At 48.8% G+C, this 17,881-nt stretch overlaps 1 protein-coding gene across 1 annotated transcript; it reads right to left on the reverse strand.

Annotated features, from left to right (window-relative positions):
• Positions 1-109: 109 nt before the first annotated feature.
• ret (ret proto-oncogene) lies at positions 110-15,525 on the reverse strand. Its single transcript, XM_004077511.4, has 20 exons — positions 15,205-15,525; positions 9,042-9,278; positions 8,658-8,945; positions 8,350-8,588; positions 8,070-8,265; positions 7,792-7,991; positions 6,686-6,968; positions 6,463-6,594; positions 6,094-6,204; positions 5,907-6,023; positions 5,598-5,842; positions 5,364-5,511; positions 5,187-5,294; positions 4,895-5,109; positions 4,640-4,762; positions 4,498-4,568; positions 3,483-3,620; positions 3,278-3,377; positions 1,791-1,938; positions 110-1,019 (listed from the first exon to the last, which is right to left on the reverse strand). Exons 1-20 carry the CDS (start codon positions 15,278-15,280, stop codon positions 862-864), a joined length of 3,333 nt encoding a protein of 1,110 aa, XP_004077559.1. The 5' UTR covers positions 15,281-15,525; the 3' UTR covers positions 110-861.
• Between the last annotated feature and the right edge of the window lie 2,356 nt (positions 15,526-17,881).

The raw sequence follows: 17,881 nt of genomic DNA on the forward strand, positions 1-17,881 counted from the left end.
CACAAACGTTTCTGCATGTGTCATAGTTTAGTGAGATGAGAAATAAAACACAGAGAGACTTTTTAACGAGCCGATGGTGCCACAGATATCTTTATGTAAACGTTGAAAGGACAAGGTTCAAATCTGAATGTTTATTAATAAGTGAAACACAATCAAAAAACAGAACAGCAGTGACAGAGTTTGGCTTACACAAGCATGACAGTGATTGGAAACTTGGACAAAGGAGCTGAAAACATCAAACTCACGGTCTCACATCCTTTAAACAGAGCAGCTTTATTAGATTAAAGTTTGAATGTAAAAAAAACAACAGCAAACATACACATAAATACCAGAGCAAAACTAAGAAGATAGTTCCTAAAACATGTTGGAGCTTCTTTTGTTTGGCAGCTTGGAAACATCTTGTTGGAGAAACATTGTGGACATTTCCAGGAACCCCTACAGTAGAACCTTTCCACGTTCAGAAGCAGTCCCGACTCAGTCGCAGCTGTCTACCGCCTGTGATGGTGCAGTGTCCCCGTTCAGTCCTGGACTGGAACTGGTCTTCGTGCTGCACTCTGACAGCAGGAGGTTTTTGTAGAAGCATCACAGGCACTTAAAGGACAACAACACCGACGAAAAACTGGGACAATCGTCATGCAGTGATACAGTTTGGCCAACGTGACCTGTGAGGTCACGACTAACACAGTGGAGAGCTCCATAACACACGGGTCTGTTTGACCCTGGCGCTTGTGCAGCGAACAGACTTGGTTTTGTAAAGCTGAATACCCGTGCAGCAGAAATAAAAGGGAACCAACTTTACCATCGGATTGTTTTTATGTACAGCCGTACAGAATATCTAGTCATCTTTCTACAGGGCTGTCTTTAGCTATCAAGCGTGTCCACAGCTTTTGGGGGTGAGGGCAAAGCCATCCAGTTTGCATAAACACTATCATTGGCATATCTTGTAAAGACTGGGTTAGTGGCATCATGTCTGCTGAGCGGTACCAGGCTCTTCTCAGGCCAGTTGGGGTATGACATGCCTAAAAACGAGAACACATCATTTTTCTGCACTCAGTGACAGGTAAACAGTGTGCAGGGAGTAAGGCTCTCAAATCAAACTCTGCAGTGCCTCTGGAACTAACGGGGCTTTGGTTTCAGTTTCTCATCAATGAAGCATCCTTTCGTGAAGGACCGCCTTCCATTAACGGTTGGAAATCGCAAACGTGTGAAGCTAAAATCACAGATTTAAATAAGCGTCACTTGAGAGCTGCATTCAAAAGCCTTACTGTTTATATGTTCAGGGTATGGAGTCAAAATAGATCAAATGCCGACACATATAAGAAACTCTGCACATGTAAGACAACCTGGACTCCAAACCAAAACGAACGACTGAGTCAGAGCGGACCTGTTTCCAATGTGACACGACGCTTCCTCCATCAGCCAATGAGGAGCTGCGATCGGGAGCTGGAGGCTATTTACAGGTTACGTAAAATGAGGCGTGGCTAGGAGGAATAGATTATAAATAGGAAAAAAGTATATCTATGTTTATGTATGGTCCATATTTACAAACCTTATGTGTTTTGGTCAGCTTTCATGTACATTTGAAGCAGGTCCAAGTAAAGAAAAAAGTCAAGACACAAACCCCTTTTTCACTGCGCCTCTCATTTACCAGGAAATGGGAGATATGTCAGCATCAAACCACAAACGGCATGCCTAGATCACAGTCACACACACTGGACTACGGAAAGCCAATCACAGCTTGAGTTGTGTGTCCTGTCTCTAAAAGCGAGTAAATGCATGGGAGATTCTACCATAGAGCTTGTTTTCAATCCATGTGGAGGGGAGGGTTCGAGGGAGGGGGGCGTTATTACAGTCCACTAGTGGGGTGTCCTCTTCAGAGAGAGCGTCGTCGTACAGCAGGGCGTCAGCGGGAGTGGACGCCGCCAGGTCCAGGTAATCCTGGGAAGAGCAGACGATGGACAGATTAGGGAGCAGAAGTTCTGCAGAACAAACCGGATCCTGCTGGACTTTATGGTGAGACCGTCTGAAACCCAGGATCCGGACATGCCTGACTCCACTGTCCTGAATCTCCACATTCAGGACGAGCCTCTGTGCTCCACTCTGTCAGTAAACACCTTTACTCCTCCAGAACTAAGTCTGTGTTCTGAACCGCTCAGGAGGAGGAGACGTTCCCGGCGAGTCTGTGACCGGACGTCTGCACTACAGCAATGAAACCACACCAGCTCTGAACACATGAAGCGTTTGGGTGTTGTTGTGAAGGAATATACCATCATTCTGTAAACGGCTTTATGATTTGTCATCCTGCAGAACAAACGGTTCTTGACTTTCACAGAGCCGACTGGACCCACTTCCTGCTTTAAAACCCTTGTTCTCTGTTCTTTATGCCCCCATCGTCCCTGATGGACAGAAGCAGGCTTTCAGAGAGGCTTCCTGTTAACATATGGGAAAGATGCAGACTGAAAACTGTGAAATCATTGACTATAACCCACTTGGTAATGAACAATTGCTTCTAATTGCTATTTACCCTCTTGTTTCCACTAGATAGAGCAAAGGTTCAATTCCCTTTTTCAGTGTTTGGTTTAAGTTCAGTCACGCCAGGGTCACGAACAAATGAAAAGTTCTATATGTTTTAGGTTAAACCACTGTATATGAGAACTGGACTGAGTGGCCCCGCCCCCTGGAGTTCCAAACAGGAAGTACCCGAAGTAAACGTCTGTTACTGTCATTCTATTGGTTCTTGATGTTGTTCACCGTTTGGGATATCCCCCCCAGGGGTCACCACGGCAACTCAGCTTTCACCGCTTCACACACTTGGTTTGGCAGAGAGTTTTACGCCGGATACCCTTCCTCTTTTTGTCACGAATCAGACCTACTCGGCCCAATCCCTGCTCACTGATGACGTCTGGTTCCAACAAGCGGGGGCCGTAAAAATGCGACTGAATGGACTGGATTTGGTGGGGCCAGGAGTAAAGCCTTTTCTCTGGACGGCGTCACACTCAGTCCAGTTCTCTGATCCAGATTCCTTTTCATCCAGAATCCTTTGGACAGAATGACTGATTTTCTGTTATAAACGTGTTTGTTCTTAGTCTTTCCAGATTTAAAGTCTGACTTTGTGGATGCATCAAGAAACCAGAGAAATCTGTCTGTCCATCTGCGAATCTGAGCAAACTCAGAGGAAAAGTAGAACAACTTTTCAAGTTTTTTTTTCCAAGTTTCGTCCATGGAAAAAGTCCCCCCCCCCCCTTTATGTTCAGCTCAGTGTGTCTCTGCAGCATACCCGACTCTTCACCATCATCTTTTCCAGTTCCTTGCTGATGTCTGAGAACGTCGGCCTCTTGTCTGATTCTTGTTTCCAGCATCGCAGCATCAGGCTGTACCTGCAGGAGAAAAAAGACACTCTCAGTAAAAACTGTAACTAAAGTATTATGGGATGTTTTCTCCGAGCTGATGACATGGAGGCCAACGGAAAGAGTGGAGCTCACATTTCCTCGGAGCAGTTCTCCGGCCTCTCCATCCTGTAGCCGGTCTTCAGGAGGTTAAAGAGGCGTTCAGGGGCGATACCCGGGTACGGATTCCCACCGAGTGTCACTATTTCCCACAGCAGCACACCGAAGGACCAGCTGGAAGACGTGCACAAACCACTAAAGAGGCGCCACAGCAACACATTTGTCAAAATAATGTAAAAATAAGGAAACTGCTTTGGGAGGAAACCTCTGAACACGAGACGTTCACTGCAGCTTCTTCTTGTATGACCCAAAAACCAAAATGTAAAGGTGACTCATGAGTGGTTTAGTAAATGAGTGTTTACGCTTCTGCTTCTGAGGAGGACAAAGCAGTAGTGTAAGGATGACTCAGCACTCTCACTAACTCCCAGATATTTCCCTGAATAAGCACGGAGAAGAAACGATTTAAACTGTGACACGTTTAGACACTGCCGTGTCGGTTCTGCACACGGCTGCAGGGCGCTAAAGCAGAAGGACGCTCCTCAGCTAAACCCCAGAAGAACAGCAGAACGTCAGCACTGGAACGCAGCGGAACGCCTCCATCAGGCGGTTCTGAAGGACCGAACATCACATTCCACGATTTTTAGGAAAACTGAGTTCATAATGGAGTCTGTAGTTTCTGAGAAAATGTACATGCTGGCTATTCTGTGTATCATATCTGTAAACTGTTGAACTCCTTGACATGACTGGATCCTTGTTCATTTTAGTCACTTTTTGTGGTTTTCAAACCTATTTTATTGGAAAATCTTATTTCCATGATTTTAGAGCTGATGACATGTTTTAGTTTGCAAACATGATCTTCTTTCCATGTGTCATTTGAGTGGCAGGAATAAACCTTTGTGAGTAAATTTATGAGCCAAATGTGACTTCTCCCCACACATTTACAAAAGTTATTTTTAGTTAAAACCGCTGGTTTATAGGTAGCATGAAGCTTTCTGTGTTAGTTATGAAGAAAGATTGATTAGAAAGGTCAGAAGTGTAGCGTCATACTCACACGTCACTTTGAGTCGTGTAGATGTGATCAAACAAGGACTCTATGGCCATCCACTTCACGGGAATGCGGCCCTGATCCATGCACAGACCTGGTTAGAGCTTTTATCATCACAGCATCAAACACATCAAAGGCTTTTCTTCACCTTGCTCCTCTTGACGTACGAGTCCTCCTCATAAACGTCTCTGGACAGGCCAAAGTCTGAGATCTTCATCTTCCGGCCTTCAGCCACCAGGACGTTTCGTGCTGCGAGGTCTCTGTGCACCAGCTGGAACAGAAGACGCAAATGTAAACGTCTTCCAACAAAATGTACAGAACAGAAAGCTGATTTTCCTATTTTGGTGCTGAACGTTTTTGATTGGGCTGCACTTCTTGAACTCTGACCTGTCGGCTGAATTACCTTCATTTCTGCCAGATACTGCATCCCTCTGGAAATCTGCCATGCAAAGGAGATCAGGTCTCCCATGGTCAGGGCCCTGTCGTCCGGGTTCTCCAGGTAGCTGGAGTTTCGGTTCGCATCTCTGCCCATGAAGCTCGGGCCAACTTTCCTGCTTTCACGCAGGAAGTTCCGAAGAGATCCGTACTTGGCGTACTCGACGATGAGATACAACGGACCTTTGGCGGGAAAAGCAGCAGTCAGGAAGGGTGAAGAACATTCTGGAGGATCCCTGAGGGACGGCAGGAGGTCTCACCGTCTTGGCTGCAGGCGCCGTACATCTTGATGACGTGTGGGTGGTTGACCTGCTTCAGCAGAGTGAATTCTGACAGAAGGTCACGCAGCTCACTGTGAGAAGCGTTCTCTGTGGAGGAGAGTTGGAAATGATCCGTCCGCTCCACACCATCGTCACATGCAGACTCGGCGGTTTTACCTTTAAGCATTTTCACAGCCACAGTGGTGTAGCCGGCCTTCCCTTTCAGCCTAAAGGCTGTCGCCTTGACAACTTTCCCAAACTCCCCTTCCCCTAAAGTCTTGCCAAGCACCAAGTTTTTACGGGGAAACTCCCACTTTGGATCCTCCTGTGGGGACATTTTCTTTCCATTTACTCATCAAACAATTCAAGCTGAAGTGGGGAAGAGTTCCAAAAAGCCTCAGAAGAACTCACGGGTATTTTGAAAGTGTCGGTCTCGATGGACTCCTGAGAGCCTCTGCGAATGTTGTTAGCGGGGAAGCTGATGGGATAAGACTGAGGCGTGCGGCGGAAAGTCATCTCTGCGGACGCTATGGGGGGTTTGGGCGAGTTCTTGTGGTAGCGGTGGAGGAAGTACGACGACAGGAGGATGGACACGATGAAGGACAGGAGCAGAGCGGTGGCGACGATGGTCTTACACATGTCATCACAGATCACGTCTGAAGGAGAGCAGGTGGTGAAATTATTCTACTTCACCTTTCCCTGGGATTTTCCATCACTCACCCTCCACGTCTTCCTTCTCGCAGAAGCATTTATCGGTGTAGCAGTAGCAGGTTCCATGGCCGGCCCGGACGCCGTTTCCGCTCAAGCCTCGCTCGTGGCCTCCGGTCACAGGTTTGGCTGCAGACGAGAGTCAAGTGTGAAGGAGAGCAGTGTGCTCCTTCATGCGTGTTGTGATCGTGCTGCATACTGGTGCAGTCCTGGGGGCAGATGGACACGTCTTTGCTCTCCACTGCATCACAGAAGCCGTCCGGACAGGTCCGCAGGTCCGGAGAACAGGTGGAATAGTGGTCAGATATCCCTGGAATGAGAACACAAGGATGATGAACAGCAAAATGGGAACATTTCCACAGGCTGGTGGCTTTCAGGACTTCCCAAACGAAAACCTTCCACCTGTGTTTGGGTCGGCCCAAACTGAAACCGCTGATCAGATGGATCCACCAGCAGGATGTGAGGCCTTCCTTAGTTTCATCACCACCTCGGAGAAAAGCCCCTTTTCCCTGGTTTCATCACAAACAGCCTTGATTTGCTTTGAAATGGTTGTTAAAAAGTTCCGCACCTTTCCCGGCGCCTGGCCTCCACAGGCACCTCCCCGTTGTTGCTCCCAGGCCGCGGAAAGCCTCGCAGTCCCTGCGCTGTCTCTTTTCAGCGCAGGACAGGAGCTGCTGGTTGTCCTGAATCTCCTGTTCCGCTGCAAAGCAGAAACCATGAAAGAAGAGGATCCGACTTCACAGAAGTCTGCAGACGTGTTTGTTCTGAGCTTGGGGGAACAGCCGCCTCACCTTCTCCGTCCAGCAGGACTTGGATCTGGGTGCTGGTCTCCAGCTCCTTAAATTCCTCCTGAGCCACTACAGCGTAGCGTAGGTCCTGACACTCTGGCCTGTGCAGAGGCTCAGAGTCGTTCACGTACAGCAGCCCCCACATCCCGTCCGGGGCCTGCGTGATGCTGATGGCGGCGTGGCAGGACAGCGAGGATGCAGATGCGTTCTTATCCAGGACCTCCAGCCAGTACGTGACTCTGAAGCCGCCGAACTCCAGGCAATTTTCCACACAGATCCTGCCGACCTGAGGAGAGACGCAGCAGGAAAACCTCCATCAGTCCAGCAAGTTCCTGACAGCAGGTCAGTGTGGGGCCATAAACTGAAACATCGGAGGGAGGGAGCCTGCTAACAGGAACACCTGAGATAAACAAGGGGTTCCCCGGAACAGCGACACCTGCTGTTATTTAGAGGAACAGCAGAAAATGAGCTCCAGCAGGATCCAGGGATGAGTTGGCTCAGGGAAACCAACAACAAAAACCAGAAGAAGAGCTTCTATGTTTGGTAGACCTGAAGTCGCATCACCATCTACTGCTGGCTTCCTGCTGAACCAAAGCAGCTCATCTGATGCTCACTGGGCGAAAAGCTTCTTTATACTTTAGTTTTGGCAACGTTTGACGACTCTCTTCTTCTTCGGGTATTTTACAGTCAGTCACTGTTGGCCCATTGAAGTTCTTCAGTCTCTTCATCTGTTTCATAAAGAACAGCCCACATGAGGAACCAAATTCTGGAACATTGGAAGTTCTGAGGATTGTTTCTAACTGGAATGTTGAAATGTCAGACTGACTGAACCTCTAAGAGGTCATTCTTTTTGCACATGACAACATTTGGATCAGTTTTCAAGCAGAGCTGTCAAAATCCCAACATGTACCTACAGAATAAATCAACATTTTTAATAGGTCTGGAACTGCTCTTGGTCTGTCCGTGCAAAACCGTTTCTCTCTGATTTTCTTTCATTTCTTTTTTAGAAATCGAGCAGAGAAAACACAGATAGCCTGTCGTATGGACCTAAAGTTCTGAGTTACGTCTTCTCCGTGACGAGGTTTGGTTCTGACAGCAGATCTCCTCACCTGCGCGTAAACAGACGCTCTGCGTGACACCGTGAACTCCTGAGTGGTGTTGGCGAAGTTGATTTGGACCGGTAAGATGGTGACGTTGAAGTGCAGCAGAACTGCTCCCTCCAGACCCGGATAGGTGGTGTCATTGACAAAGTAGTCGATATAGACGCTGCGGTTCTCTGAAACATGCAGGTTCCTCTTCAGGACCAGATCTGAAATGACAAAATCCTTTAGTTAATTTGTCTAAAGCGTTTGGGCGTAAAAAAGACTTTTGCTTCGTGTGTCCTCACAGTACTCGTGGACGGACTCTCGGATGCCTGCAGGAGTGGTTTTTCTTTCACTGAAGGAGCTTTTTATGTCAAACGTTTCCTTTATCCAGGGGTCGCTGCTCAGCAGAGTCTCCACATATCGATTGTGACTCTTGTCTTTGGGAAAGATGGTGGTTAAATCCCTGTCAAAGACCCGTAAAGACCCAAAAGTTCCTCCCTGGAAAAGCAACAGAACCCAGTCATGAAATGAGCTCAGCCCTCATGGCTCAGTCCTGCCACGCCGCTTCCTGCCGGGACTCACCTTTGTACGGTTGAAGCTGATGACCACATCTGCCGTTTCGGTTCCGTTCAGGTATGGCGCGTTGTCGTCCTCATCGTCCACAAAAACATCCAGCGGAGTCTCCAGCCTGGTGATGAGGGTTTCCGTCCGGACCGTGCAGACCATCACGAGTCTGTAGAGCTCGCTCTCCTCCCGGTCCAGCGGGGCGGTCACCACCAGCTCCGTGGAGTTCTCGCTGACAGCAAACGGCGCTGGAGAGTCTGCAACAGCTGCCTGTGACCACCTGCTCTCCTAAAACGAGTTCTGGGATCTGTTTCGCCGCATCTTACCTGATTCCACGCTGTAGGAGACGGTGAGGTTTGGGCACACGCCGAGCCGCGTGAGCCGGCGGAACTGGCGGAAAGCTCCGGGGAAGCGGTTCTCCACGATGTGGGGGTTGTAGGTGTGCGGGAAGCAGAGCTCCTTCAGGTCCGTCTCAGCACACACGGGCATGGTGGCGTTGACAAAGTCCAGGGTGATGAGGGCTTTCCTTTTGGCTGCGCACTGGGAGCCCTTGATGAAGCTGTTGGAGACCACAGCTTGGACGGACAAGCGCTTCACTGGCCATGAAGTGGGATCTGATGGGGTCAGAGCAGAGAGCAGGTGAGCTCAGACAGAGACCCTTTAGCGGTTCAGGGTTCTTTGGGGGGGTCTGAGAATGAGGCTGGACTCACATTGTGAGCTGAAGTCCGCTGGCTCCAGAGTTCTGTTCAAGTACAGCACCCCAGTAGTGACGTCCATGTGGAACCAGGAGGCATAGTATGGACGTCGGGCCCAGCACAAGGAGAAATGCGGCCGCTCGGCGGCGCTGTCCTGCATGGCGTGCACCTGCAGGACCGGCGTTCCCGCTGGCTGGCCCACGTAAACCGTCTCAATGTATTCCTTCTGAGGGAAGTACAGCCCCGCCGCTCCTGCAGAGACGCAAACGCAGCAAAATCACAAAGCAGTCTGCTTTGTCATGGCAGGAAGCAAAGGCGTGATGTCTGTCCGTGATGTCTGTACACCTGCATCATGAATACCACAGATCACACTCTGGGTGTAGAGCTGCAGAAACAGCATCTGCAGATGTTGGGTGCTTCAAATGACACTTTATGCGCACATTTGAATGAATTTCCTGGTGTGGTCAATAGCGCGGTTTCCCAGTCTCCTTGAAGTCACCTTCAGATGTTTAATTGAAAAACAGGATGCTGGAGAGGTGAGTCATTAGGGGTGTGAGTGCGTGCGCAGCAGCGATCCATAAAGCGCTGGAACGCTGCGGGTTTTACAGGAAAATTGAGATGTGTTCCTCCTGTAATTATATCCTTGTTATGCTCCTCTTCAGCGACGTGGGCGACCATCCAGGGAACGCACTAATGTCATTAGCAGACGGCAAAACTAGATTTTCTCCGTCTGTTGGTGGAGTCGAGGCTCGGCTCTGGTTGCAGGCATTGATTTAATTTTGCCTGGCTTGGATGACAGGAGGTCGAGCTGATGGATAAAATGTGGGCGTCCTTCCTGAAGGATGGAGATGTACTCAGTGGAGATGCAGAGCTTTTTATTAAGTGTTCCTGCAAACGAAGCAGCTGCAGGAATCGGGTCACCGCTGCAGACCATCTACCAGGATTTATTTTCCAGAACTGAATCAGGGAACGTTTGGATGAAACACTTCAACATTTTTACTTCTTAGCGTTTCATAATGGGATGGAATAAATACATGGCGTATACTTGTATAACGCTTTTCTACCGTCCTTGAAGGCTCAAAGTGCTTCAAATAATATAAAAACTCTCAATTGTTAGTTAGGAGAAGAAAAGAATCTAATTTATTTGTTTGGGAAATTGATTTTTCTTTAATTTAGTTTGATAAATGACTGACAGGATGGCTGTAAAGCATCAGCCTGTTAACGGCCTGTTTATTGCAGACTTGAACGCCTGTCTGGGAGCCTTTTAGAGCCACTAGAGGGAGCTATTCTCACGCTGAAACAGCCGGAAATGTCTTCATGGATCAGAGAATCCAGACCTCAGTCCTGACCATCATGGACAACAGGAGTCATTTTAAGAAGATCTGAATGTTTTCAAAGCTTCCAGCTGAGTTTCAGCTGGATAAAAAAATGCAGAGTCATGAATCAGCAGATGACTGCAGGTCCACAGAGAAACCCAGAGGGCGTTAACTCATTAGAGAAGAAGGTTCTGGCTACCAGCCACCGTCGGTCGCTGAGCCTCCTGCAGCGGGAATTCTTGATATCATTCAGAATTCTATTTCTCAGCTGGACAGAAGCCAGCAGAAAGTGAGCACTTTCTATCAAAACTAATTAATTGGATGGACGCCCCCCCCTCCACCCAGCAAACAGCATCTCTAGTCTGTGAGGATTTTTCTCCTTCCTGCTCTTTAAAGATGCCCCATTGAGGCACAAACAGGAAGAAATTCAACAGAGCCGCGCGGCTGATTCGCGAGGGGGGGCAGGTTTGTTTGTGGGGGCGGGGCTTTCAGAAGATGTGGCTCATATGAAGAAAGAGCTCAGATAATGCAGCCTCTCTTCAATCAGTGTGTAAACATCATACATGTGTTTTACAGCCTCCGTCCACCAATAAAACGGAAGCTCGGCGTCTAAACATGGCGTCATCTGCAAAGATGAAACCGTGGTGCAAACAGAGACGCTGTTTGTTTCAGTCGCTGTTTCCAGGAGGCATCCGGCACTGCCGGCCGGAGACGCGCTCCCACCACATCACCTCTCCACGCCCAGCAGTTTTTACGGCGCCTCGCTGCATTTTAGGTGTTCCAGAACAAAGATCATCACATGACCACGTCTCAGGTGACTTCCAGAGTGTCTGGGACCGGTCAGAGCCGATAGGGTGGAACGCCCTCGCCATCGTCCCAGACAAAGACAGGAACTCAATTACCTCAAGCGCACTTCAGATGAAAGATTTACCAGCTATGAGCTCATGCAGCAGAGTCATCCGTGCCCCCACACTTAAAGAACAGGACGTGGTCATGTTTGATGCGCCGCATTGAGAAGAGTCTTGTGGATGGAGCAGAGACCAGCCCAGCCCGGCTTCTCCTCCCTCAAGGTCAACGTGTGACCTTTCAGTTCCTGCTAATAACCTCATTGGAGAGGCCGTGTTTCTGGCAGCAGGCTAATCAATAACCGTGCTAATCAGCAGTGATGCTGATTGTTTTGCACTGATGAGACGGACACGGCTAATGCTGACGGCTGAATCCTCTTTTCCTGCTGCGCGGAGGGCAGAGCGGTTCTGATTTCACCGCCGGTTCCACCTTATCTCCATTTTCTAATCTATAACCAAACGACTGCACGCAGCGACACGACGGAGACATAAACACAGCAAACCTCCAAAGCTCTGGCAGTTATGAGAAGGATTTTCTCCACAGATTCAATTAACTAAAAAGCTGCACATTTGACAACAATTCCACCTTAAAAGCTGTTATTGATCAGAATGTTTGGAGGTCTGGGTTTCCTGTGTTATTATGCGCCGTTGCTTCATCCTGTCACACAGCAGTCAGAACCTGGATCTGATCAAATCAAGCCTGCAGCGATTTTAATCTCCAAACATGGAGGTCTAATAACAGGACGGCCATTTCCTGTTATGATGACACACTCATCCCACTTTTCATCAGCATGATGAGATATACGATCCGGTTTGGAGGAGGCGGTCAGGCTGCAGGTAGATTACTCAGTTTACAGCCATGCATACCATAACATAATGATCAATTACCCTGTCATGTAATCCAATTAGCCCTGAGAGAACACGAGAGCTGAGATGCAACGATCCATGTTCATCGCTCAGCAAGAAAGCAACAGAACATTTCCCCAAAGAAAATCCGCAGTTTGGAAATTCCTCTGGGGGGTGGGGGGTGGGGGGGGCATCAAACCTTTGTCCAAACTGATGCTAAGCCACAAGATTTCCTTCAGATTCTGCAGAAAGCACAGATCCATATGAGCGATCGTCAAGCTCCAAAACCAACATGGATGTTCTGGAGCTTCAATGTGCAGAAGAAGCTTCACAAGCAGCACAAGGCAGCTGGACGCCATTTATGACGCCTCACAGACGCAGGTGATCCTGCAGACGTTCCTGCAGACGTTCCTGCCGAGAGCAGCCAGTGAGCAATGAGGGGTGGTGTGTGTGGGGGGGTCATTTTAATGTTCACTTTCATGAAGCAGTTATTGAAGGTCCAGAGGGCTCAGACATCAACACAGCTGTCATGCACCTCCAGACACCTCCATCACCTCCACGCTCCTTCATGCACCTCCACTCACCTCCACACACTTCCATCACCTCCACTCACCTCCACTCACCTCCACGCTCCTCCATCACCTCCACGCTCCTTCATGCACCTCCACGCACCTCCATACAGCTTGGTGCAGCCATATCATTGTCATTTGCTGGGCTCAGCCTTCTGGAAGGTTCTAATGTTGCAGCCGTTCAGCAGCAGGTATCTTACAGCCATTTTGAGGGCTACTTAAATCTAAAGGCTTGTTGGAAAAATAAACATGAAGCCAGAGAGACAGATGGAAAATGAGCAAAGGAAGGAAAAGGAGAACATGTTGCTGTGACTGCAGAAATGAGCCGTGCTCTCAGGTGAAACACAACCCTAATTTTTACTGTTAAGAGCACATTGTGCATTAGAATGAGCTGACTTTGCTCTGTGATCCATTTGCTGTTGTAAGTGATGGTCGGGCTCGGTAAGCACGGCTTGGAAACTGGAAAATAACTTGTCAAAACCCATGTGAGACAAGGGGGCTAAATGCCCTGAGGGAGAAATTTCAATCAATGTCTCCTTGTGCTTTCACCGCAGCAAATTAGATTGTTCCTGTGCATGGGAGGGAAGTGTGACCCTGAACTGACTGCAGGATGAGACGCAGAGCTCTGACAGGTACGGGGGGCAGCCTCGTCTGCGATGGAAACAGCAGCGGAAGCAAAAGCCTGGAGTTTACGCTTTGCATCTTCATCCTGGAGTGCAGGAGAAGGGCGGAGTCTCACAGCTTCCACAGGGAAATTCACCTTTTGCACCAAAAAATGCCAAAAATGTTGCAAAAACTCAAAGCTTCGAACCCAATGCTGTGGCTCTGATCATGTTTTTACTGTAAGCAGCTCAGAGAGGAAGTAACCACACAAAACCTTCTAATCAAATGTCTCTTCTACTATCTAAAACCTTCAGCTGCTCCAACAGCAGCTCTGAATCCTCCACTGTTTGGTTGTAATAATGACTTAGACTTTCAGTGGTGCTGGATGTGACATTGAAACGGCATCTATTACACAGAAAAATGTCTGATCCAATCAGGAGCTAAATCAAATAGCAGCAAGTGTCAAAGGAGAGTTATTGGTCTGGTTCTCCTCAAAAAGTGCTGATGAAAGCGACGATGCTGAAGTGAGGAGGAGGAGGATGAGGGGAAGGTGCTCTGGGCTGAAGGAGGAGTGTTAGCACTTTGTTTCAGTTCCTCAGGTCAGAGGTCAGCGCCGGGTCAAAGATACAGTAACAAGGTCAGAGAGGACGACAAACGGATCAATGCTTTAATGTGAAAACATCTGCGCTCCTCCGGCGGATCAATCTGTCCACAGATGAGATTATTTCCACCAGACCCGGATAGAAAAACGCTCAAAAACACAATATTTTAGTTGAATCCAAAACCCAACGAAGTAAGGTGTTGTTGTAATAAATAACAGCAAAAATCTGTGATGGACAGAAACTTCACTTCATCTGCAGTTTCTGTCCCCATGTCGGACTTTAACTAAGAGAAGCTTCTAAATGATCCTTTCAACACGCCACTATTATAGATTTGAATAAAAAACAGCAAACTGTAAACTCCTGAAGGCGGGAAGAACAGAAGTCCTTCAGAGGACGGTGACGCCATCACCCAGAAGATCTTTGTTCCAGTGAACCAGCAGCTCCATGCAGGATGGAATCGGGTTGGCGTGCGCCCTGCACCTCCTGCAAACAAACAGCCATGTTTGCCCAGAGACAGCAGCTGCTGCACACCTGCCTGCAGCGCCTGCCTGGACGCACGGCACGCACGCGGCTCTTTTGTTGCTCGGAGCCGCCAGGTGATGGAGGTGATGGCTGCGGTGCCGGGCCGGACGGGTGTAGATTTCAGCACCCCTTTAATTACCAGCACAGCCTTGACTGGGTAAATCCAGCGGGGGGAGCGGTGACCTTCGGTCCACAGAGGAGGAGCCATGTTTGGGGCTTCAGTCTGAACTTGTTTTCCTCGTGAAAGATCATAAAACCACAGCATTTATTTTATGAAGAGCATAAAGACGCTCTACACCCATAAAGGGGGGATTAGAAGTTTAATAGCCCCCACTTCAGGTGAAATAAAGCAGCAGAAGCTCGATGATGATGGGGCATTTCAGAGCTTTTTGCCCCAACTTCTAACTCTGATTGTGAATCTGTAACAAAAGCAGAGATCTTCTGGGGGTCCAGCCTCCTGAGTGACGCACTCTTTAAATTTAGACCGTGTTGGGACAGTTGGGCTGTGGGATTGTGAATGGGATTATAATATTATGGGGTGTCCGACAGACTGACCGCTCTCTGCGGGCCATCGGAGGAACATCACGCACTCGAATCACGCAGCTGCTGAAAAGCTTTTCGTCATTTTCTCTTTCACCTGAACATGCGCAAACTTCTGCGCACTGAGCTGCTTTTTCCTTCAGATGTTCATGAATTTGTCAAAGTTCCGTCCAGTTTAGCTCTAATATACATCCCGGAAAGTTCTGGTTCCGGTGTCTAACACAAAAAAAACCCGCAGTCCGCAGTGAAAACCACGCAGCCACAGTTACTATAACATGTTTTCCGCTCAAACCGGGTGTGTTTTCCCGGTTATCCGGGATGAACCGGCGCCTTACCTCCAAGCAGCAGCAGCAGCAGCAGCAGCTGCAGCGCAGCGGCTGTTCCCGCACAGAAACCACAGCGTGACTCCATCCCGCACCACCATTAGGGGAAAGTTTTCAACGCAGACACAATCCACGCAAGTTCCTGCTTCCAACCCGCAACAGATACACAACCGGGAAAAGCCCAAAAAGTTCGCGCTGAAAGGGAGAAGACACCCGCAAAAGACAGACCCCCGCGTGCGTCCTGCGCGCGCCGCTCCGGGTAGACAGATGAACTCCTCACCGTCCCACCGACGCGCTGCAGAGAGAGGCTCCTCCAGCGGTGGCTGGGTGTGTGTGTGTGTGTGTGTGTGTGTGTGTGTGTGTGTGTGTGTGTGTGTGTGTGTGTGTGTGTGTGTGTGTGTGTGTGTGTGTGTGTGTGTGTGTGTGTGTGTGTGTATATGGGCAGCTCCACAGGGGTGTGTGTTCGCCCGCGCGGGGGGAGGGGGGTCATTCATCAGCAGCTCATCAACTCATACCTGTTCTGTGGACCTTCATCTTTGTTTTCATTCTGTTCACTTTTATGCAAACATTTTAGAATGACATTTTTTTAAGTTTCTCTGCGGCTTAAAAAAGCTTTAGAAATAAAAATACGAACTATTTGTAATAAAACTAAAACTTACGTAAGAATTCACAGGCAAAGATGATGTTTTATGACGTCATGATGTTCTGAGCGTAAATGTTTCTCACTGAGACATCTGAGTGATTCCTGACAGCTGCACTGCCTTCTTCCCTGGGGGGGTCATCTCCCTTGTTTTGTCCTGGATGTTAGGGACAGACCCGCCTCCCTCGACCGTCTTCATGCTGTGGTTCAGGGACTCTCAGGTATCTGTTTGGGCATTTGCTTTTTTAAATTCTGATTTCATGACTCACTTTTCTTATTTTAGCCTTTTATGCTAACATATCAAGAGCCTTTCATGTGTGGTCAAATTGTGGGAGACCTTTCCCCTGGGCCTGGGGGGCTGAGGTATGACAGGCTGAAGGGATGCTGAGGCGAGGCCAAGGCGGCGTCCTTCCACCCCCTGCCTGATGCCAAAGCGTGAGGCTCTCAGAGCGAACAGGAGGTCACAGAGCTTCCTCTGTTGACAGGAGAACAGCACCTCCTCCTCCTCTGCCATTTTAAAACCAATGATTCCTCTGTTTGCAGATGTTTAGTTTGCATTTCTGTAAAGACATAAATAAGATGAAAACAAAGATGCAGAATCTGCTGGAGACTGTTTATGTGGGCTGATAATGAAACGATTCTCATAAAACTCCTTCAGGTTTGGTTTGGAATCACAAAATCAAAAACGTTGATACGGAGTGGATTCTACAATCTGAACAAGTGTGAAGCACCTCAGAGCATCATGGGAGTTTGAGGACACGATCACATGACATCAGGAGCCGAGCAGGCGGCTGGAGCGCAACAGATAAAGTTTCCATACGGCAGCCTATAGGTATCCTGAGACTCTGTGTGGATCAATAAGACGAGGAAATGCGGCGAAGCGAACATGCTGAGCAGCCGCCGTGCGTTTTCAGTACTGATGATCATGCTCCCAGATGAAGGGGAGGCGGGGCCTGCAGCAGAAGTTCAGGATGAAATAGAAGCAGAATATTGATCAGTGGTCTCATGTTAAAGAAGTCGCTGCAAAGGCGTCGGCACACAAGAACAAACGATGCCGGGATCTCCACCCACTCCAGGTTCCAGTTTGAAGATGCAGAAGGATCTGCACCCTGAGACATTCTGCAGGGGATCCCACCAAACTCGTCTCCACCACCTTTGACCTCCCGCCACTCCACGGGAAACCAACCCTGGCTCCAAATCATCTGTCAATCACAGCTTCCACCGGACCAGCAGCTCACCTGCTTCATTACCCATCCAGTCCAGAACCCTCCACGTTGGTGCGGTTTTCTTCTTGTTACAAAATCTGAGAGTAAATTCACAAAACTAAATGCAGACCATGGAGGACGGTTTGGCTTTGCTGAAGTGGAGCATCTGATGAATTTAATGGGTTTCATTTCCCTGATTTACTGATACAGAGAATGGAAGAGGTGCCAGTTCCCATTAACAGCACTCCTCTGAGAGCCCTGCATCTTGACCCTGTTCAAGTACTGTCACCGGGACAGCAGATGGCACACACACACACACACACACACACACACACACACGCACACACACACACACGCACTGAGGGGAGAAAGAGTAGTGACCATGGTAACGGACCTGTAATGGTTTTCCTGGTGTGTCACTGAATCACTTGGCCTAATTTGTTAAGTAGCACCTTAATATATTTGATTTAATCATCTATTCTGCGCTGAAAACAAGTGGCATGGAATAAATCCCACGCTGTCCCCCCTCATGTCTTCTTCACAAACAGGCTGAGGGGGTCCAGGCCGCCGCGGCCGTTTTTCAAACATCCTGACAGCAGACCTGATCAGAAATGGTGAACGGCGTATCCGCCTCCAGCGCTTTACTACGTCACGTTCATCCATCAACACACCCACACTGACGAGCACTGGCACCAGCCGACAACCACAGGGAGCAGTGTGGGGTTCAGTGTCTTGCCCAAGGACACTTCAACACATGGGAGGGCAGGAACTGAACCTGCAGTCTTCCGATAAGAGGTCGACCGCTCTACCTCTGCACCCGCACAAACCTCTCAGGACTAATGAG

This window comes from Oryzias latipes, chromosome 15 (genome assembly GCF_002234675.1).
Source record: "Oryzias latipes chromosome 15, ASM223467v1".
NCBI lineage: Eukaryota > Metazoa > Chordata > Actinopteri > Beloniformes > Adrianichthyidae > Oryzias > Oryzias latipes.